Consider the following 18,757-nt stretch of genomic DNA (forward strand, 5'->3'; position numbering starts at 1 on the left):
CGTTTGTATAAATGTGTGTGTGTGTGTGTGTGTGTGTGTATGCATGAACCAACAGAATGTGTACGAGTGCAAGAGAGGAAGCAAGGTGTGTGCAAGTGTAAAAGAGAAAAAAATATGTATGTGTATGAGTGTGTATGGCAAAGTTTTAAGGAAAGAAAGAACATGAGAGTATGTATGAGAGAAGAAATGTGTGTGTGTGTGTGTGTGTGTGTGAGCGAGAGGGAGTAAACAATAGACCATGTGAGAACGAGAGAACCACCGAGACCAAGCGACAGATTGGTGTGTGTGTGAGAAAGAGAGAGGGAGATGCAGTACAGAGCATGCACATGACTCTGCTCATTATCATTCCATGCTGACACACACTTGTGTTCGGTCTTTCCTGGTTTCGAGTCGACTGGAGATGAGTCAGATTCTAATAAAACTCAGTCTGGCAGTGTGTGCTGCTAAAGAGCTGTGTGTATGTGTGTGTGTGTGTGTGTGTGTGTGTGTGTATGAAGAGACGAGCAGAGCTGTAAGACAGGTGCTTGATATATTCAGATCATCTCTCAAGGTCTTTGTGTTTTAATTCCGCTCTAATTTGACACCCGCTGGCAGCCTACCAGAAATTATTATTTGACGCTGTTGAAACTTGATGCATAAACTTTCTACATGTGTAATGTACATTTTAAAATAAAAGCATCTCATTGTTGATATCAGAAAAAGAGATAATTAATTAGTAATGCTGAATAAGCTACTGTAAAAATGCAGATATTTGAAGCTAACTAGCTATACTAGAAGCTAGTTAGCGTAACTAAATTAAAGCAACACTGTGTGTTCAGGTATATTTGGCCAATAAAACTGATTCTGATTTTGAATCTCTTATGTGTCCAAGTACTATATTGTTAGGGGTCGAAGCACATAGAATTATGTGTCCAAGCATGAAAATTGTTAGGAGGCCATGCTCTACAATATTAGATGTCCAAGTACCAAACTGTTAGGGGTCCAAGCACTTAACTGTCACATTTTCTGCAAATTACAGATTATAAATTTTACACAGCGATTCCCATTCTAATTAATTTTTAAATGGAACTATAAACAGGTAAATACTACAACGTGTTGTTCCTTAACAAAGAAAAACCTGTTAGTCTTGTAAAACTGCTGTGATCTAAGATGGATAAAACACTTCAGGACTTGCTGTTATAGAAAAATAATCAACAATCACACCACGCTATCATTGATTATTTTCCTAAAACAGCACGTCATGGAGTTTTTTATTGCTTACCTACTTGCTGAGTTTTGCGTCCCTGGAGGTCTAGTGGTTAGGCCTTGGCGCTCTCACCGCCACGGCCCGGGTTCGATTCCTGGCCAGGGAACCTGCACAAGACAGTGCAGTCCCAGTGCCGGTCCCCAGCCCAGATAAAACTGGGGAGGGCTGTGTCAGGAAGGGCATCCAGGCGTAAAAAATGTGCCAAATCAAATATACGGACCAATGAGCCACTGTGATGACCCCTAACGGGAGCAGTCGATAGAAGAACAACAACCTACTTGCTGAGATTTCCAAACAGGTTTGAAAGCACACACTGCTGTGAGCTGTGAGCAGAAGCTCAGATTAAGTCATCAGTCAGTCAAGTTAGCAACAATATCCAACTGTATAGAGACTAAAGTGGCAGCAGGTTAGCATTTATTAACTAGATGACTAGCTAGATACCAAACCCTCTTATCAAGCAGCTCACAGTACATTCTGCCAGGGTGAGGAAAAAGAAATGGCTCAGCGTCTGTGGTAAAGCACGAAACAAAAATGACAAAACAACAACTTAGCAATGACAACTGCACTCAGATATGCGTACAATTTCCAAATCCCACGGTAATATTTCACAAATACGACACAATATGACAATTTTTTTGTCACCATCCAGAATCTTTCGACTCCTCCTGTGTGACAAATCCTTACTAATCCCCTTTAATCTGAGTGAGCAGGACTTTAAATCCGTTTGCTATCAAAGAGCCGTGATCAAACAATGTGTCAGATATTCATTAAACACACAGCCGGTCATTAGCACAGAGCCAGCAAGTGTCAGTGAGACACACTTTAAAGGAGATCTATGGTCTGTAACAATCTAGAAGTCGATTTATAGGTAGTACATGAGCTAAAATAAGTGTTGTTCAGCTAGTACATCAAATACCTGTTTTGACAAAACACTTGGTTGGATTTACAAGAACCTTCTGTGAGACACAGTGTACACACACTTTCCAAGTTCCTTTTATTACCCCAAAAAGCCAAACATGGTGGAATTATTTTATAAAGACTCGGCTCTACCAGATCATACTCTTCTCCACTGTAAAATAACAACGCATCTGCTAATCACAGATTTATTGTAATATTAACATTCTAATATTCTAATACCCTTTTGTTTCTATGGCGACAACTTCTACATGGTCTTGTACTGTGGACACGCTGTATAAACAGATTTTTAAAAAGTGTAATTGTTGATATGCTGAAGTTTTCTGTCAGGAGATGTTTATTTGCTTTTATGGAAGGAGTCTCCAGTATCAGCGCTTTGTGACAGTCAGAGGTAAAGCTGTAACTTTACGTCTTCAGGACTTTGTGGTTTCACGTTAACACGACAAGCTGCAGATTTCGTATTATTCACTTCAAGAGAGCGAAAAAAAGAGAGACTGGTGAAGGAATGTTCCAAAACAACCTTAAATGTAACTATAAACGGATAAAAAAAAAGATGTGTCATTCTTTAATGGAGTAAAAACTGGCTGTGGAATAGAACACTTCAGGACTTCTGTTATTGGAGAACTTTCATTAGAAATCAGAAAGATGGACAGAACTTAAAAAGCTCCACCCCCTTTTCCCAATTCACCAACCTGCATTTGCATACTGCAACATTACTGGCTGTTATATTTTATGATGCAATAACACTGATTCAATTGTAACTCAGGTTTTCTAAAGAATTTCTCCACACCGCTGCAGTGACAACTTCACACTTTGATCAGCTTGCTGACTAAAATGAATTCTCACAAAAGGATTTAATCCCAAAAACACGTTTTTTTAGGTTGACTTTAAAAGGCAGTGCATGGCTTTGAAGGGAAAACACACACACACACACATATATACTCACACACACTCTCATACCAGCGTACATCCTGCCACACTCCGCTGTCAAACAGAAGGCTCCAAAAAGCAAATATTAGAGGAGACTTTGGTAAGAGCAGCAGAGAAGTAATGGCTGTTATTACTAATTCACATCACACATGGAACGCATGCGGCAGAGTCATGCATGAGCTCCTCGGAGGACGATCATTATCCGGCGCTCGTAACGCATATTTAACACCTACATCTAGAGATGCACAGAATGCATTTCTCCCTGTAGATACTGATAGCACAGACTTATGACCATTCGTGTTCTATGTTCACATGAAAGATCAGTGTTGTGTCAGTCATCGTGTGGGTTAAATCTGAGCTCTAGCCCAAATTTTATCCCATTAGCAGTCAGATACCAAAATGCTGTAATGGATTACCAAATCCTAACCTATTATAGGAAAAAAAAAAAAAAAAGCAAAAATAATTCAACATTCCTGCAGGCAGTATTCAAGAGGTCTCTGCTTTAATGAAGGACAAAATGGAGAAGTAATGAGAGACGAACTCAATTTATTCGTAGCTCAAACTTCAAAGTACAATGACCACCTCTTATTCCTCAATTGAAATATTTGAAATTATATATAAAATGGAAGACCAAAATGTCACCATCAAAAGAAGACCAAACACAATAGCTATATCTTACAAAACCTAGCGTGCTGTAGAGTTACGTTAACGACACGTAATCGGAAAGCATGTGGATATCAGCAGTCCTGGTCTACCTCCTATTTTGCGTTTAGTAAAAAACTAGAATCTGAGATTCGAAAAACCAAACCCGTGCAAGACAGGAGATGACAAACACTGCCCAAATAACCTTATCTAGTCCTTTTTTTTTTTTTTTTTTTTTTTTTTTTTTTTTTTTTTATTGGACACCTTCACTGACTTCAGATTTCAGCCCAGGCTCTGATGGAGGGCCTGAGGCGTGAGTCAAAACAGCAAATGTAGACGTCAGAAACAATAACTTCGACTTTGACTCATACCTGAGCTATGAAACTCATTTTTTTTCCCCTGGAAAATGTAGGAATCTAAATGTATCGAGCCTCCACTAGGCTGTGATGGATGGGGTGAAAAATGCGACAGACATCGGAGAAAAAAAAAAAGAACTCCATTTTTGACACAGAGCTGTTGCAGTATCACAAGATTTATTTTTCTGGAGTTCTAGTTTTGTGTCACACAATTTATACACTTTATTGCAACATCAAAACATGTTATAAATAAAGTTCATTCTAAAAGTGGTGTATATTCTGGACAGCATTTCCTGTCTGTTTTAGGTTTGCGATTAGCGATTAGCCTTTGAGTTACCTCTAGACTAATACTCAATGTCCATATCATAATTGGCTAATCTTTTAGCATGATTTACAATATCTGCACTTTCAATATAACATTTCTTTAATTAGAATCATTCACTTCTCAAACTAGATCAAACACAACTTTATTTCTAAAGTAGGGTTAGCTTAGCCTAGAAGAGCTAATTAACTAACACTAGCTAACATTTTTCATACTCTGCTTGGACAATGTTACATTAACTAGCTAAATGTAACCATACGCAAAAAACTGTATAGAAAATAGATGCTAGGCAGTAGCTAACATTTTTAGTAAGTTTAGCTTATCAGAAAGCACCCTTCCTGGCTGACTAACATAGAGAGTTGGATATCACTTGAAAGCCTGTTTATTTCGCTTAACACAGTTAACACAGTTACGTTACATAGCTAATTTTAAGTATAGGACCAATTTTATCATCATAAATATAAATATCAATTAAAACAGTAAAGAAAATATTGTCTACACTGTAGCTAACATGTTTTAATAGGTTTAGCTAATTAAAAAGTGCTCAGCTGGTATTCTTCGGTGGATAGCTAGCTACTGCTTGCTAGCTAGTTCTATAGTTTGCCTTGACAATTCTACATTACCTAGTTAAATTTAACTACTGGGGTTCTTGGGATATTTAAGGGGTCTTGGATTTTATTCGGAAGCTTCCGAAATGAGGAAACATTATTGTAGGATTCTACATGGAACTTTTAAGGGTTTGAAGATTTGTTAATGGTCCTTGAGTTAACATTTGTGTGTTTTTTTTTTTGTGCTGATGTTCTCATGCAGATTTGTCATAAATGATATATAACAATACAGCGTTAAATATCAAAGTATATCGTAATAATTATTATTTGCACACGGTTTAGCTATTTAGGTTTATAGAGCGACTTACCTTGCCGACGTAGAGAGGGTCGTCTCCCGTGTACTCCTCCAGGACGAAGAACTGGTTCCACACCCAGTTCCTCTTGTGTCTGTGGAGTACCGTGTCCTCATCCTCGACTCTGCTTGATGCGGCTGGTACTGGACGCAGAGGAACCGAGTTCAGCGTCATGGCCCAGCAGCTGCCCGCCCACTGGACCAGCACCAACATGCTGAGTGCTGTCAGTCCACTCCATTCCCCACAGCTCCTCCTGCTCATGGTGTGGGCCGGAGGAGAAAAACGAGGGTGAGAAAAAGTCGATGTGGGGTGACAAAGAGGCACAAGATATCCAGCAGTGGATGGTTTGCTCCGGAGTTTGTTCTCTGTGTGGAAAGGCAGTGGAGACGAGGAGCAGCAGTGATTGATGAGATGGACCACAGGAGAAGTGAATGTTGATCACGGCTGAATCAGGAATGTCAGTCCTGAAAAGACAGAGAGGAAAAGTGTGAGTGAGGGAGAGAAAAAAGAAAGAAATGGGCTGAGGCAGTTAGTTAAGAGTCAGAACCTAGGAAGACACGGCATCATCCATGACATGCTTATTAATGTAGTAATAGCTGCCCTGTGACAGTGCTGAAAAGTGTTACAAGCACAGCAAATTCAATAAGCAATTTGACTCTGAATTGACTCACTTTCAGGAAGTGAATCAACCAGGCCATGTGCTTTGGTTTGCAGCATTGTTTTGGAGATGTGAGCTGCTAAACTGAGCCAAAGCACAGAGCTGTAGCACTGCAGAAATGCCTCATGTTCTGCAGATTTGCACAGATGAAATTATGGAGTCTCAGCTCCGTGTACATGCAGCATTTAGCATTGTTTAATGGAACCCTGGTGTGCTCTCTCCCTCAGTGCAGTTCTTTAGGCAAGTGAGAATCCAGCATTTACGCTCCGGTGTGGAACAAAACAACAGCCAGCATCTGAGCGAGGTGGTCCTGGTCCGCTTCCACATCCAAGTGAACTCTAGTGAGAAAGTGATCTGACTCTGAATCAACTCACTTACAGGAATGCAGAAACGCCAAACGGGATTTTTGTAAAATAAACTCTGGATGTGATACATAAACTGTTTCAAACTACTTATTTATATAACTATCTAATTATTTATTCTGTGCCGACTACCTGTTCTCTGAGCTCAAGTGATTTGTTTGATTTCCACTAACACTTGGTAAAGGTTTGTTTAACGGTTTCCATCACTCTGTTTCTGACCAATAAATGAAAGTGTATTACAAGGATGCTTTCAGTTGCTTTCAGATGCTTTTTGGTACGTTTAATTACGTGCAGTGTAAAACCAAAACAAACAGTAAATGAATCAAAAGTATCAAATTCACTCTGATTCAGACTCAGCAAACCGACTAAAATCACAACAACCACCTGAGCACAGAGAACATGGAGTAAACAATAAATAAATGATTAGATCATTATATAAATACCTAGTTTTAAACATTTTGTGTATCACATGACATTTCTGCATGTTTGATTCACTTCCTGCAAGTGAGTCGATTCAGATTCAAATTGCTTTCTCAGAGAGTTCACTTGGAAGCAAAGCGAGACCAAGGCGCTCAGAAGCTCTCGGCTGTTTTGGTCCGCACTATAGTGTGATCGATGTGTTCTCGCCTTCCTAAAGAACCGCAACGAGAAGGAGAACACAACAGGAATCTATTCAAAAACGCTAAAATGTTGCATAAATTGAAGGCAGCCTTCATATACAAGCTGTTCGTGTATTTGTGTATTGACAACAGTATTTGCTTGAAGCACACATTAATAATTACAGTTTCTTTTTTTGGCCATGTTTCTTTTCTATATCATTCTTTCAATATGTGTATGTATATACTAACGCTGCTACACACTCGACCGCAAGATTAAAAAGCAGCAAGATCTTTTTGATATTTCAAAGGAAGACATGAGAAGTGTGTGAAGTGCTGCGGGTGAACTAACAGACCCACAGAAAGTGGAGCACATTTGTCTTAAGGGCAGAGTCCGAAAGAGAGAGTGAGAGAGAGAGAGAGAGAGAGAGAGAAAGAGAAAGAGAGAAAGAGATCAATTGCTGACAGCAGTAAAACAAATGTATGCCACTCCGAGTGCCCATATAGGAGGTGTCAGCTAAATGAAAATGCCTAATAGCAGAACAGCGGTACACCATTTCCGTGCAGGACATTCGACGTCCCGGGAGATTTATATTTCCTTTAGCAGTAGCTGATGAGATCAGACAGGGAAAAAAAAACAACCACAGCACTGCTGCTCCCTTGCCGAGGCCTGGCTTTTACCTTGCTAATAAAGAAACCCCAGCGAGCTCAGACTGACCAGAGACGTCTGTGGATGACCATTATCGAGCCAGCAGAATTCCACAAGTCCAATTTGAACTTGAACGCTGCACTTTTCACACAATGACTGTATTTTGTGGGTAACAGTGATACATAGCTGAGCGCTTTGACTCAAATTGTCCCATAAAAGGCACGTTATTCAGGAAAAGATTGAGTTCTGGTTCACTTTGACCTGAGATCTGAATATGCATTGTAAGGAAATTCAAAGGATATTTTTTCACTAATAATGGTAATGTACTGTCTGAGTAACATAATGTGAAATGTAACATAATGTTCATTTTATGATAGAAATCTGGATAAATAAAAGAGCTTGCTAGCTCTGTGGTAGATGGTCCTGAAATCACAATTTCCTTCTTATTTAATATTGAAAATCAGATCTAAAGCAAATTTTATGTTTAATAAATCTCTTTAATCCTTATTTTTTAAAGATCTAAAATTATCATATTACACAAAAATATAATCCATGTTTTTAAAGGTCCTTATTTCAAAAGATTTAAAGCTATAATATTTTAAAATATAAACCTTATTTTTTTGGAAGATCCTTATCTTTAACTATCTAAAATTAATAATTAAAATTATAATCCTTATTTTTTTAATCCTTATTTTAAAAAAAAATTATAATAATTCAAAATATAACCCTTATTTTTTTAAAAAAATCTTATTTTTATAGATCCTTTTTTTAAACCTAAAACTCTAACAAGTTCAAATATAATCCTGTAACTGTTATTTTGACTCCTTAAAGTTACGTTTAATTGCAACGTCATCAGTCTTAACATCGATCCTTAACCCCAAAAACTCCCAGGATTCCTCACTCTCATAACTAAGCACCTTTCCTCTTAGTTTTACTGTATTTCCTGTAAAATGAATAAATACATAATAATCTAGGAGTTTACAGAGTTACCAGTTGACCATAACACGCCTTTTAAACGTCTTTGTGCTCACTGGGACAGAACAAAGCAGCCGTGACTCATGACATGGCGTAGCGCTCCATTAGCAATGCAAATCTGCAGTTCAGAAGCACGTAACCTTGGCTAAAATGACAAAATTCCAGTCACATAGCTCCTCCGGCCCTCGGGGTTCTCGGCAGAGCTTACACATGCTTCAAACAGCCTTTTAAACTCCCAATCAAAGGAGTTCAAACAGAAATTGGGTCGAATCCGTCCTTGAAGCAGAATGCCTCATGCCTTCAGAATTTATTCTGATGTCATGAGGGATGTCGAGGCCTGGACAGAAATTCAACGTCTCAGGAAAACAGAAGACTTCACACGTCGCTAAGAGGAGATCTGAACTCGAACGCTTGATACAGAACCCGCTAACGTTCTGCCCTAGGGAAGGTTGGATCAAAGCGTCTGCCAAATAAGTAAGGAATAACACACTCCGTGTTGTGCTGTTATAGGAAAATAATCAGCGACGGGGTGATGGGGTCATGACGCAGGGATACTGTTACCACTCTGACGTTGATAAGTGTTTTATTCCTCTTTCACCACAGCAAACGATTTGCAAACGCAAACACAAAGTCCTCCATCTGGAAAACTGACTGACTGATACTGGAGACTCCTTCCATAAATGTTAAATAAACATCTCCTCACAGAAAACTGCACCACATCAGTGGTTATGTTTTGTTTATTAAGCAACAACTAAGTATTAAGTCTTCGGTTATATAGATCGTCCGCCATAAAAGTACATGCGAATGAGCTGTTACTATAGAAACTGTGATTTTACACATTAATATAAACCTGGGATTTGCAGCTGCACTACTGTCAGAGCTGTTTTTCCAGAAAATTCATCAACACCTTCTGACCAATCGGATTTGAGAATTCAACAGCGCTGTGGTGTAAGTGTGTGTAATGGATGTGTTTGTGAAGAACTTATCAAGACGCAACAAATCATCGCTCCAACTCGCATCAATCACCGAGCGCTTGTCTTCTGCTGAGCGTCTTTTTACTTCAGTGGTGACAGTTTGCAATTTTAACACATTTACACATTCAACACATTCTCTAATACATTTAGAGAATAATATACAACAACCGGAGTTTGATTCCGAAAATATTGTCAAACTATTTTTGACCATGAATCAGAGACTTAAAAAAAAAACTGTAGCAAAGTTTTTGATGTATTAAAAAATGTCTGTAGTTCAGTTTTCTAAAACGTGAACCAGCTCAGCATCTGTAGCATCAGCAACACTTAACAGTTTGCTTACGCTCACTCGATTAGCTCTCACACGCTAGTGCCTTCGCTTGCTAGTTTAGCTTCGGACCCCAGGTTTATTTTCACTCGCTAGTTAACTTTCACTCAGTAGGTTAAATCTCTCTCTCTAATCAGCTTTCTCTCACTAGCTTGGCTTCGCTAAGTAGATTAGCTTTCTTTCACTGGCTGGTTTTCTATCACGCAATACAGTAGGTTCGATTTCTCTTGCTAGTTAGCTTTTGCTCACTTTTACCCTAGCTCGCTAGATTAGCGTTCTTTCACTCACAGCTTTGCTTTTGCTCTCACTTTCATTTCCTTGCTAGTTAGCTTGTACTCACTAGTGTGCTTTTGTTCACAATGTTAGCTTTGATAGGTTAGCTTTCACTTCCTAGTTTGCTTTCATTCACTAGTTTGCTTTCATTTGGTAGGTTACATTTCTATCTCTACTTAGCTTTTACTAACTAATTAGCTTTTTCCTCATTATGTTAGCTTTTGCTAGGTTAGCTTCTCACCCATCGCTTTTGCTCACAGGTTTGCAGGTTAGACCTTTCTCTCTCAAATTAGCATTTAATCACTACTTTGCCTACACTCACTAGACTAGCTTTCTTTCACTCATAGGTTTTTTCATAGGTTTTTACTCTCTAGTTAGTCTTTACTTGTTTACTAGTTTGCTCGTTATTTTAGCGTCTGCTAGGTTAGCTTTCACTTGCGAGTTTGCTTTTACTCACAGGCTTGCATTCGCTCGCTAGTTTCCTTTCACTCAGTCAGTTAGATTTTTCTTGCCAGTTTTCCTTTGCACATTACATTAGCTTTTCACTCACATTTAATAGTTTGCTGTCACTCAGTAGGTTACATTTCCTAGGCTAGTTTCCTTTTACTCACTAGTTTGCTTTTGCTTACCATGTTAGATTGTGCTAGTTTAGATTTCACTCACTATTTTGCCTTCACTCACTAGATTAGCTTTCTTTTTCTCACAGGGTTTCTTTTCACTTGGTAGCTTTTTTTCTCTTTTTAGCTTTTCCTCACTAGTTTACTTTTGCTCATTATGTTAGCTTTTCTGAGGTTAGCTTTCACTTAGCTTTCACTTGCTGGCTCGCTCCAACTCCAAGAGACTGTTCAAGCATCAACGCATAGTTTCAATAAAAGCTGCGTGGGATGAAAGAATGATATGAGCATAAAGCTTACATAAGGTTATTTTTCCCCATAAAGTTTCACTCTACCCACTTTACATCAGAAGAGAAGAAATTCTGTCAAAGTACACAATGCAGAAGTTGGAAAAGTCGCTAATTATCCACACTTTGCAGTGAATATCGTGGCCACAGGATCGACATTAACCTCATTAGAAAGCAATCACAGATGTAGGTTTCCTGGGGCATTCATTTTCTCAGCGATTTTGATCGAATGGTTTCTAAATAGTAATTTTAGTCTGACACTTTCCAGCACAGCTTGATTTTCTGCTTCAGGTGTGTTAGGAGCAGGGCGAGGATGTAAATGTTGAGTGGACTGGCAGTGTTCTCTGAACTCCGGCATGCGGGACGTGCGTTTAAGATCTGCTAAAGAACCCGAGCTGAAACGAGCTGCGAAAGGAATGTGATCTGAAGGAGAGAAGAAGAGTCCTCCAGGGATGCTCTGTCCTTTCCTCTCATTCCCTTTCCACTCTTCATCTCTCTCTCTCTCTCACACACACACTCAGACACACCTTGGCTTTCTCTCTATCCACATCAGGAACAGTGAGGCAAAGTAATTCACAAAGTATTCTTCAGAGACTCCGTCTCTCCAAGTCTCTCACTACTCCCTGCTTCTCAAATCCATCTCTTTCTTTCTGTCCTTTTTTTTTTAACGTGAACTCTAACCATACTGGAAAAGAACACACTGTCTCAGGATATCTTGCACGCCTCAGAGGGGAAATGTCTCATCCGAAGCCTCTAATCTCCATTATAAGCCATGCTTTAGCTGGGAATTACATGCGCTTAGCTTCCTGATTAGATCGCTGTACGTTACACTAGATAAACTCGACAAATGTCGAAAAAACAGCATAGAAGCAGTCGAGACGGAAAGAAAACGCTCTCTAACCGTGTCTCAATTATTTCAGAGACGCAGAACTTCCATTCGGGTGACACCTCGGAGAACATAAAGTACAAAGTGTCTGGAGTTATCTGTAAGAGTTTTCCCCTTACAGTAGATACACTTTTAGAATCAGGCAGCTTAGCCTATGACAACAACAACAACAACAATAATAATAATAATAATAATATTAATAATCATCATCATCATCATGTAAATTCAGGAATAAAACACTCTGGTGTGGTGTGATGAAGTGGAGTTACTGCTACCACCCTGAAGTTGATTCTTTTCCAATAACAGCATGCCCTCAAGTGTTTTATTCCTTTTATACCACAGCAATTTTCCAACAACTACAATTCTTTATTAACTAAAGAATAACATGTCATACTTTTGATCCTTCTATAGTTAGTTTAATGTTGTGGATTGTCCATGAAACAAGATAATTCCTGTTCTCTTTTACATTAAAGCAGCTATAATACAATACAATAAATGCAAAGGTTGCTTTCAAAGGTTGCAAACAGATTCTTTCCTTCCCAAGAGGGTTCCCTTGAGGAGTTGTTTTTCATATATATGCATATATTGTCATCACTGAAAACATTTTATTGAAATATTTTCCAGCCCACTGAAATACTTGGCTTCCACTCTTCAGCTCTGTAAATACGTCCCATTTCTTTTCTTTATCATGTCGTTCCATTTCATCGTCACTGTCCGTCTACACTGTCACAGTGTAGTTCTGTTGAAGTTTATGCGTGTCACTGAAACCTCAATCCCTGTGCAAATCTCTTCCCTCTGTGCGTCACTGCTCCCGTGGGATCACCTCTTCTTTTCCTGATCTAGACATTCAGAAGCTAACGAACACACCTGGAGAGTAAAAGAGGCCAAAAATAAAATAAAGTTCTAGCAATGAGCTCTGAGTCTGTGAATCTGTGTCTGCTTTTTTGTGCTATATTTATCTCACGCTGTCCTTTCTCCACTCCTTTGTTCCATGTCTATTGGTCCTTGTTCCAAGCCGATCACCCAGAAAGTGTGGATGATGAAGCCTCATTAGCCTCATCACTCCGTGTGATGAGGAGGAACCTGGCCTTCTTGGGCTTCTATGCTTGGGCTGATCCAGACCTCACCGCCTGCTGGGGGGCAGAGTGTTGGCGAGCGTGCTCAGTGCATAGCTCCTGGCATTGGGGCATCAAGTGCAGTACAGCAAGGATGGGCAACATATGGCCTCATTATTACAGCCTCCTGGTGGATCCGCTCGCCGGGGAGAGGCCACGAGTGCCAGACTGGCTTACAGGCACTTAATGGGCTCGGAGAGCTGGTTATGGAAATGTGGAGTTGCCAGACTGCCACAGGGCCGAATTTGGGATGAAAAATGTTCGTCCTCAAAGATTATCCATTGTTTCTTTTGTCTGCTATGTCTTCATCTAACTTGCAATAAGTAAATTCAGTCAATTTGCATATGCACACATCTCACATAAACACTACATAAAATCTCTTCTGACTACACCACAAATGTAGCTGACTGAAGAGCTCCGTCTCCGCACGTAAACAACGTAAACCCCCTTCCGTGATTCAAAAGCTCTGTTGAACACTGGCACAAAAAACACGCTGAAAAATCTCTAAAATCTCAGGAAAGATTCTTACGAGTTTGACCGAGCAAGATCAATACGGTTGTGTTTTGATCGCTTACAAATAAATAAAATCATAAGAAATCCTAAAAATGGCACAGAAGCTAAACGTACCCTTAGCGCTAATCGTTTAGTAAATTTTTTTAACGATTTGTGTGAATCGCCATGAATTTAACTGAAACCATATCGCCATTTGGAAGTAAAGTAGCTCCGTCTATTTATAAAGCGACGCTGTTAAATTATTGATTCTGATTGGTCAGAAGGTGTTGATTAATTTTCTATAACAGCAGCTCTAAGTATTTCAGACTGCAAAGCACAGCTTTACGTTAACGCGCTCGTTCTATTACATTATTGTTACCACTCCACAAAAACGGATTTTAAGAAGGTGTGTAATTGTTGATGTGATGATGTTTGCTGTAAGGACATGTTTATTTAAATGGAAGGAGTCTCCAGTGTCAGGGCTTTCTAACAACAAACTTTAAGATCTCCATCATTTTCTAATGAAGACTTTATGCTTTGTGGTTCCTTTGTAACATGAAAAGCTGTATTTTTTGTCTTATTAAGTGAGAGAGAGAGAAAAGAGAGGCTGCTGATGGAACGACGGTTTATAGCTGCTGTAACGTAAGTGATAACAGGCAACCTGCTGTGGTATAAGAGGAGTAAAACACTTCAGGATGTTCTGTTACTGGGACGTGCATCACACCATCCTGCTGTTAATTATTTTCCTATAACAGCACATCCTGATTGTTTAATTCCTTACTTGAAATCATGCTTTCTGTCTTCTCAGAGGTTTCAGGTATGCTTTCTTGACAAATCTTGGTATCGGCTTGATCAATACATCAATAAATTAATTATTATTAGTGAAATTAATTACCAAAGTAGGCTAACATTTACTTCTGACACAGGTTCTATAATATGTTACCTCAGTATAATCACAATTTACTATTTCTCTCTATATGCAGTCCTGCATGTGAACGATCGCTCATCCTGGTGATGAATCAAAATGGAGACGAAGTATTTGTTTTGAAAAGAGAGAAAAAGTACACGAGCCAGAGCAAGAAAATACGCGCATCAATAAATAAAGTATTCTTCTCCTCATGCAGCTTCACGCTTACAGGCAGATCTGACATCTCCTCATGACATCATCAAGTGCCCCGTCAATGTGATCTCCAAGACTCCAGCTCAAGATAATCAGTCTGCCAGATTAGCACGATCATCAGGATCGTGTTGGATTAGAATGAGATCCGAATTCAAATGTATGAACATTATTAGCCATGACACTGTAGTACTGTAGAATATTATCGGAATATGATAAGATGAACTTTGATTAATCCTTAATATCGAAATTAACGTGTCACGCCAGCATGATAGCAAGATTACAAAAAACATACCACGATAACAAAAGCAGTGTCAGTATGATAAGTATGCAGATTGAAAGGAGCATGATGTGAATTTAGAGTAAAAACCAAACCCAGCAGCGTGATCAGAAAAACAGAAATAACAGGCCACTAAGGCATGCAAATGAGCTAGTGATTAATGAAGGACTTGCTTCTGACCAGTGTGGCAGCTCAGCTGATGACAAGGGTGAGAAACACTGCATTTTATGAATATGAACTCAATTAATCAATAATAAAGTGCTCCCCCTAGTGGCCGAGAGAAACTTTCCTGCCTGAAATGCAGCTTTTCTTTCTTTTCCTTTCCTTTCTCACACAACTGTAGGTCTACAAAGAGCTTCCAGGTGGCATAAAACTTACTATTCATATTCTTTACCCAGTTTAAAAAAAGAAAAAGGAATCATATAAAAAAGGCAGAGAGAGGGTTTACTGCAGAGAGACGCAGACTCTAATTTACTGCGCTCAATAAATTAAATATGCAAATGCAACTTTTTCCCTTCACACACACACACACACACACACACACATATCCATAACTTCATTAAGCTATCACATATCAGAGGGATAACTGGACAAACCTTACAAGCCCATCTGTTATTGTGCCAAATGAACTTAATGGCCCAAGCACAGACGCACTCATAATATTCACCAGCAGTGTGTGTGTGTGTGTGTGTGTGTGTGTGTGTGGATGAATATGCGATGCGCAGAGCCACACTGCAGACAATCACCAACCCATTGAATGCTAATTAAGTCATGGACAAGTCAGATTGTGTCTACATGCTGTCTATTGGTGTACTGGATAATACAGATAATATATGTGAAATAGTACACTAAAACAGGAGCTATTTGTGTGTGTGTGTGTGTGTGTGTGTGTGTGTGTGCGTGAGAGAGAGAGACAGAATGGAGCGTGTATGTGTGTATGAGAGAGAGAGAGACAGAATGGAGTGTGTATGTGTGTGTGTGAGAGAGAGAGAGAGAGAGACAGACAGAGACAGAGTGTGTGTGTGTGTGTGAGAGAGAGAGAGAGAGAGAGAGAGAGACAGAGTGTGTGTGTGTGTGTGTGTGTGTGTGTGTGTGTGTGAGAGAGAGAGACAGAATGGAGTGTGTATGTGTGTGTGTGAGAGAGAGAGAGAGAGAGACAGACAGAGACAGAGTGTGTGTGTGTGTGTGAGAGAGAGAGAGAGAGACAGACAGACAGAGACAGTGTGTGTGTGTGTGTGTGAGAGAGAGAGAGAGAGAGAGAGAGACAGAGTGTGTGTGTGTGTGTGTGTGTGTGAGAGAGAGAGAGAGACAGACAGACAGAGACAGAGTGTGTGTGTGTGTGTGTGTGTGTGAGAGAGAGAGAGAGAGGGACAGTGTGTGTGTGTGTGTGTGTGTGTGTGTGTAGGCTACAAGTTGGCATTAGGATGCTACATGTATACACTGCTGCTAGATTGAAACATACGGAACAACAAACTTGACACTAATAAGATGTTTATATAGAGACAGACTCCCATCATCTCCCATCAGCAGTGCTGTTCTGTTTTTTTTCAGAAATGAATGATGCTGAGTTGCCAGATTTAGAATCATATAGAAATATAGGCTTTATTAATACACTAGCAGCACAGTGTGTAGATGTCTAGGGCGTGTGTGTGCACTGGGTTGCCAGGTTAATTCCAGTTTTTAATTATTAAGATTCTAATTAAGTGTAAGCCCCATGATAAACTGTACACACAGCTCATGTGTAGCCTAGAATCAGATACCATTCAGCATCATGTGTTATTAGATTTATTAGATAAACGACTAATCATAATCATCATAATAATAATAATAATAATAATAATAATAATCATAATGTAAACTATATCTGCGACTTTTAGGTTTTATATAAAATGATTTCTAAATTGAAAGTATTAGGGTCTTAGAGCGAAAAAAAAGAGACAAATGGAAATGTAAAAAGTGTGTGAGAAACACAGTTAATAAACTCTGAAAGCTCTGCGTAAAGCTGGCTTACCGTCACCTCCAAGCGCGTGCACCCGGTGTTAACGCAGAGCCCCAGGATCCCGTGCTCCGAGTTTAAAAGCTTCTCTCTGGTTTCTCCAGCAGAACAAGAAGAAAGAAAGAAAAAAAGAAAGAAAAGAAAAGAAGTAGGAGTGTTGCAGGTACAGCTGCGCTCCCGACGGTGCCACGCGCAACGCAAAACCGCAAGACCCGGAGCGTCCGCCGCGCACGCGAGGTTTCCCGCACGCAAGGTTTCTGCACGCGAGGTTCCCGCACGCCTACGAGCGCGACACCGCGACAATGAGGTCCATTGAAGAGTCGCAGCTGCAGAGAAGCTCGGCCAGAAGACATACACACACACACACACAAATACACACTCACACACACTCTCTCTCTGTCTCTCTCGCTCAGTCTCTCTCTCTCTCACACACACACACATGCACGCACACGCAGCGCGCCCCGATACACACTCTGTCACAGGCAGAGCCAAAAGTGTCGCTCGTCGATCCCTGCTTCTGTACTGATGCGAGATTCGAGACCGAATCGACTCTCTGAACGAGTCTTTCTGTGGAATCGATTCGCTACGAATCGCAGGGTTTTTTTTTATCCCCTCCTGCAATACAAAAGTTGCTTTTTTTTTTTTTTTTAGCATTTCACTTATTTCCTGTTATGTCACTATATTTCTCCCACAGCAAATGTTTCAACATAACAAAGACTGCCACTGTGTCTTATTTGTCATTAAACACTACTTAAACAAGAATCAACACCCAAATCCATCTCAAGTCCAAATCCATAAAACAAGCAGTATGCACGAAATAAATTCATCATATAACAGCATTATAATTATAATTATTATAATTATGAATATTTTAGGAATGCTTTATTCTAAAAGTCAGAATTGTAGATGGAGCTCTGAGGGAATCAAAAGTTAAAAGGAGTCAACTGAAGAAAAAGATTGATTCACTCGGAATCGAGTCACTAAAGCGAGTCGCCATGCGCATCATTATCTCAGCTGAACGTGCACTGAAAAATGTGGCAAAAATTAAAAGTACTGTAAGTTCTGTTTATATTGTTTATTTCAGTGCATCATTAGATGAGATGAGTGTATGCTGAAAAAAAGAGCTACTTTCTAAAAAAAAAATAAGAAGAATTAAGAAAAAAGAAGAAAAAAAGAAGAAAAAATGTCAACACACCAATTAAATTTACATTTTTTAAAGAAATTTGATGATAAAATTATGTAAATTCTGTTTATATTGTTTATTTCAGTGCATCATTAGATGAGATGAGTGTATCTTGATAAAAGAGTTACTTAAAAAAGAGAATTTCACAAATAATTTTAGCACAGCAATTAAATTTGCTCTTTTTTTAAAAAAAAAATTAAATTAAATCAATTCTGTTTATATTGGTTATTTCAGTGTAAAAAGCATCAAAGGTGATGTTGTGGTGATGTATGGGTACTAAAAAGGGTACTAAACTGTTCCTGTACTTGTCGCTGGAGTGGTACTGTTATGTTTTGTACCTTTAAACGTAGACACAGACATGGAGTACCTTTAAAAAACAACAATTTAAGGTAACTTTTAGAGTAAAGCCTTAAGGGTTGAGTACATTCACACTTCCAGGTTAAAGTACTAAAGGTACTAAAGGTACTAAAGGTACCCTTGATTGCTGAGAGTGTGTCTTACAGGAATTGTAAGAATTGTATAAAGTTGTGATGCACAGATCGCACTCTGATTTCCACTTTACTTATCTCTCTATTAGAATGACTATCATCTCTGTCACACACTCTCTGTCTTCACACACACGCACACACACACACACGCAAGCAATCCCCACTGTTGAATTAA

General features: G+C 39.3%; 1 protein-coding gene across 1 annotated transcript in view; it reads right to left on the bottom strand.

Moving 5' to 3' along the window:
• cdh7a (cadherin 7a) overlaps positions 1-17,416 on the bottom strand; it is an 88,003-nt gene extending 70,587 nt beyond the window's left edge. The window contains 3 exon segments of the mRNA XM_026941430.3: positions 5,328-5,450; positions 5,452-5,776; positions 16,927-17,416. Of these exon segments, the coding sequence (XP_026797231.2) occupies positions 5,328-5,450; positions 5,452-5,550 (222 nt within the window). The 5' untranslated portion in view covers positions 5,551-5,776; positions 16,927-17,416.
• Positions 17,417-18,757: the final 1,341 nt, after the last annotated feature.

This window comes from Pangasianodon hypophthalmus, chromosome 21 (assembly GCF_027358585.1).
Source record: "Pangasianodon hypophthalmus isolate fPanHyp1 chromosome 21, fPanHyp1.pri, whole genome shotgun sequence".
In the NCBI taxonomy this organism is placed as follows: domain Eukaryota; kingdom Metazoa; phylum Chordata; class Actinopteri; order Siluriformes; family Pangasiidae; genus Pangasianodon; species Pangasianodon hypophthalmus.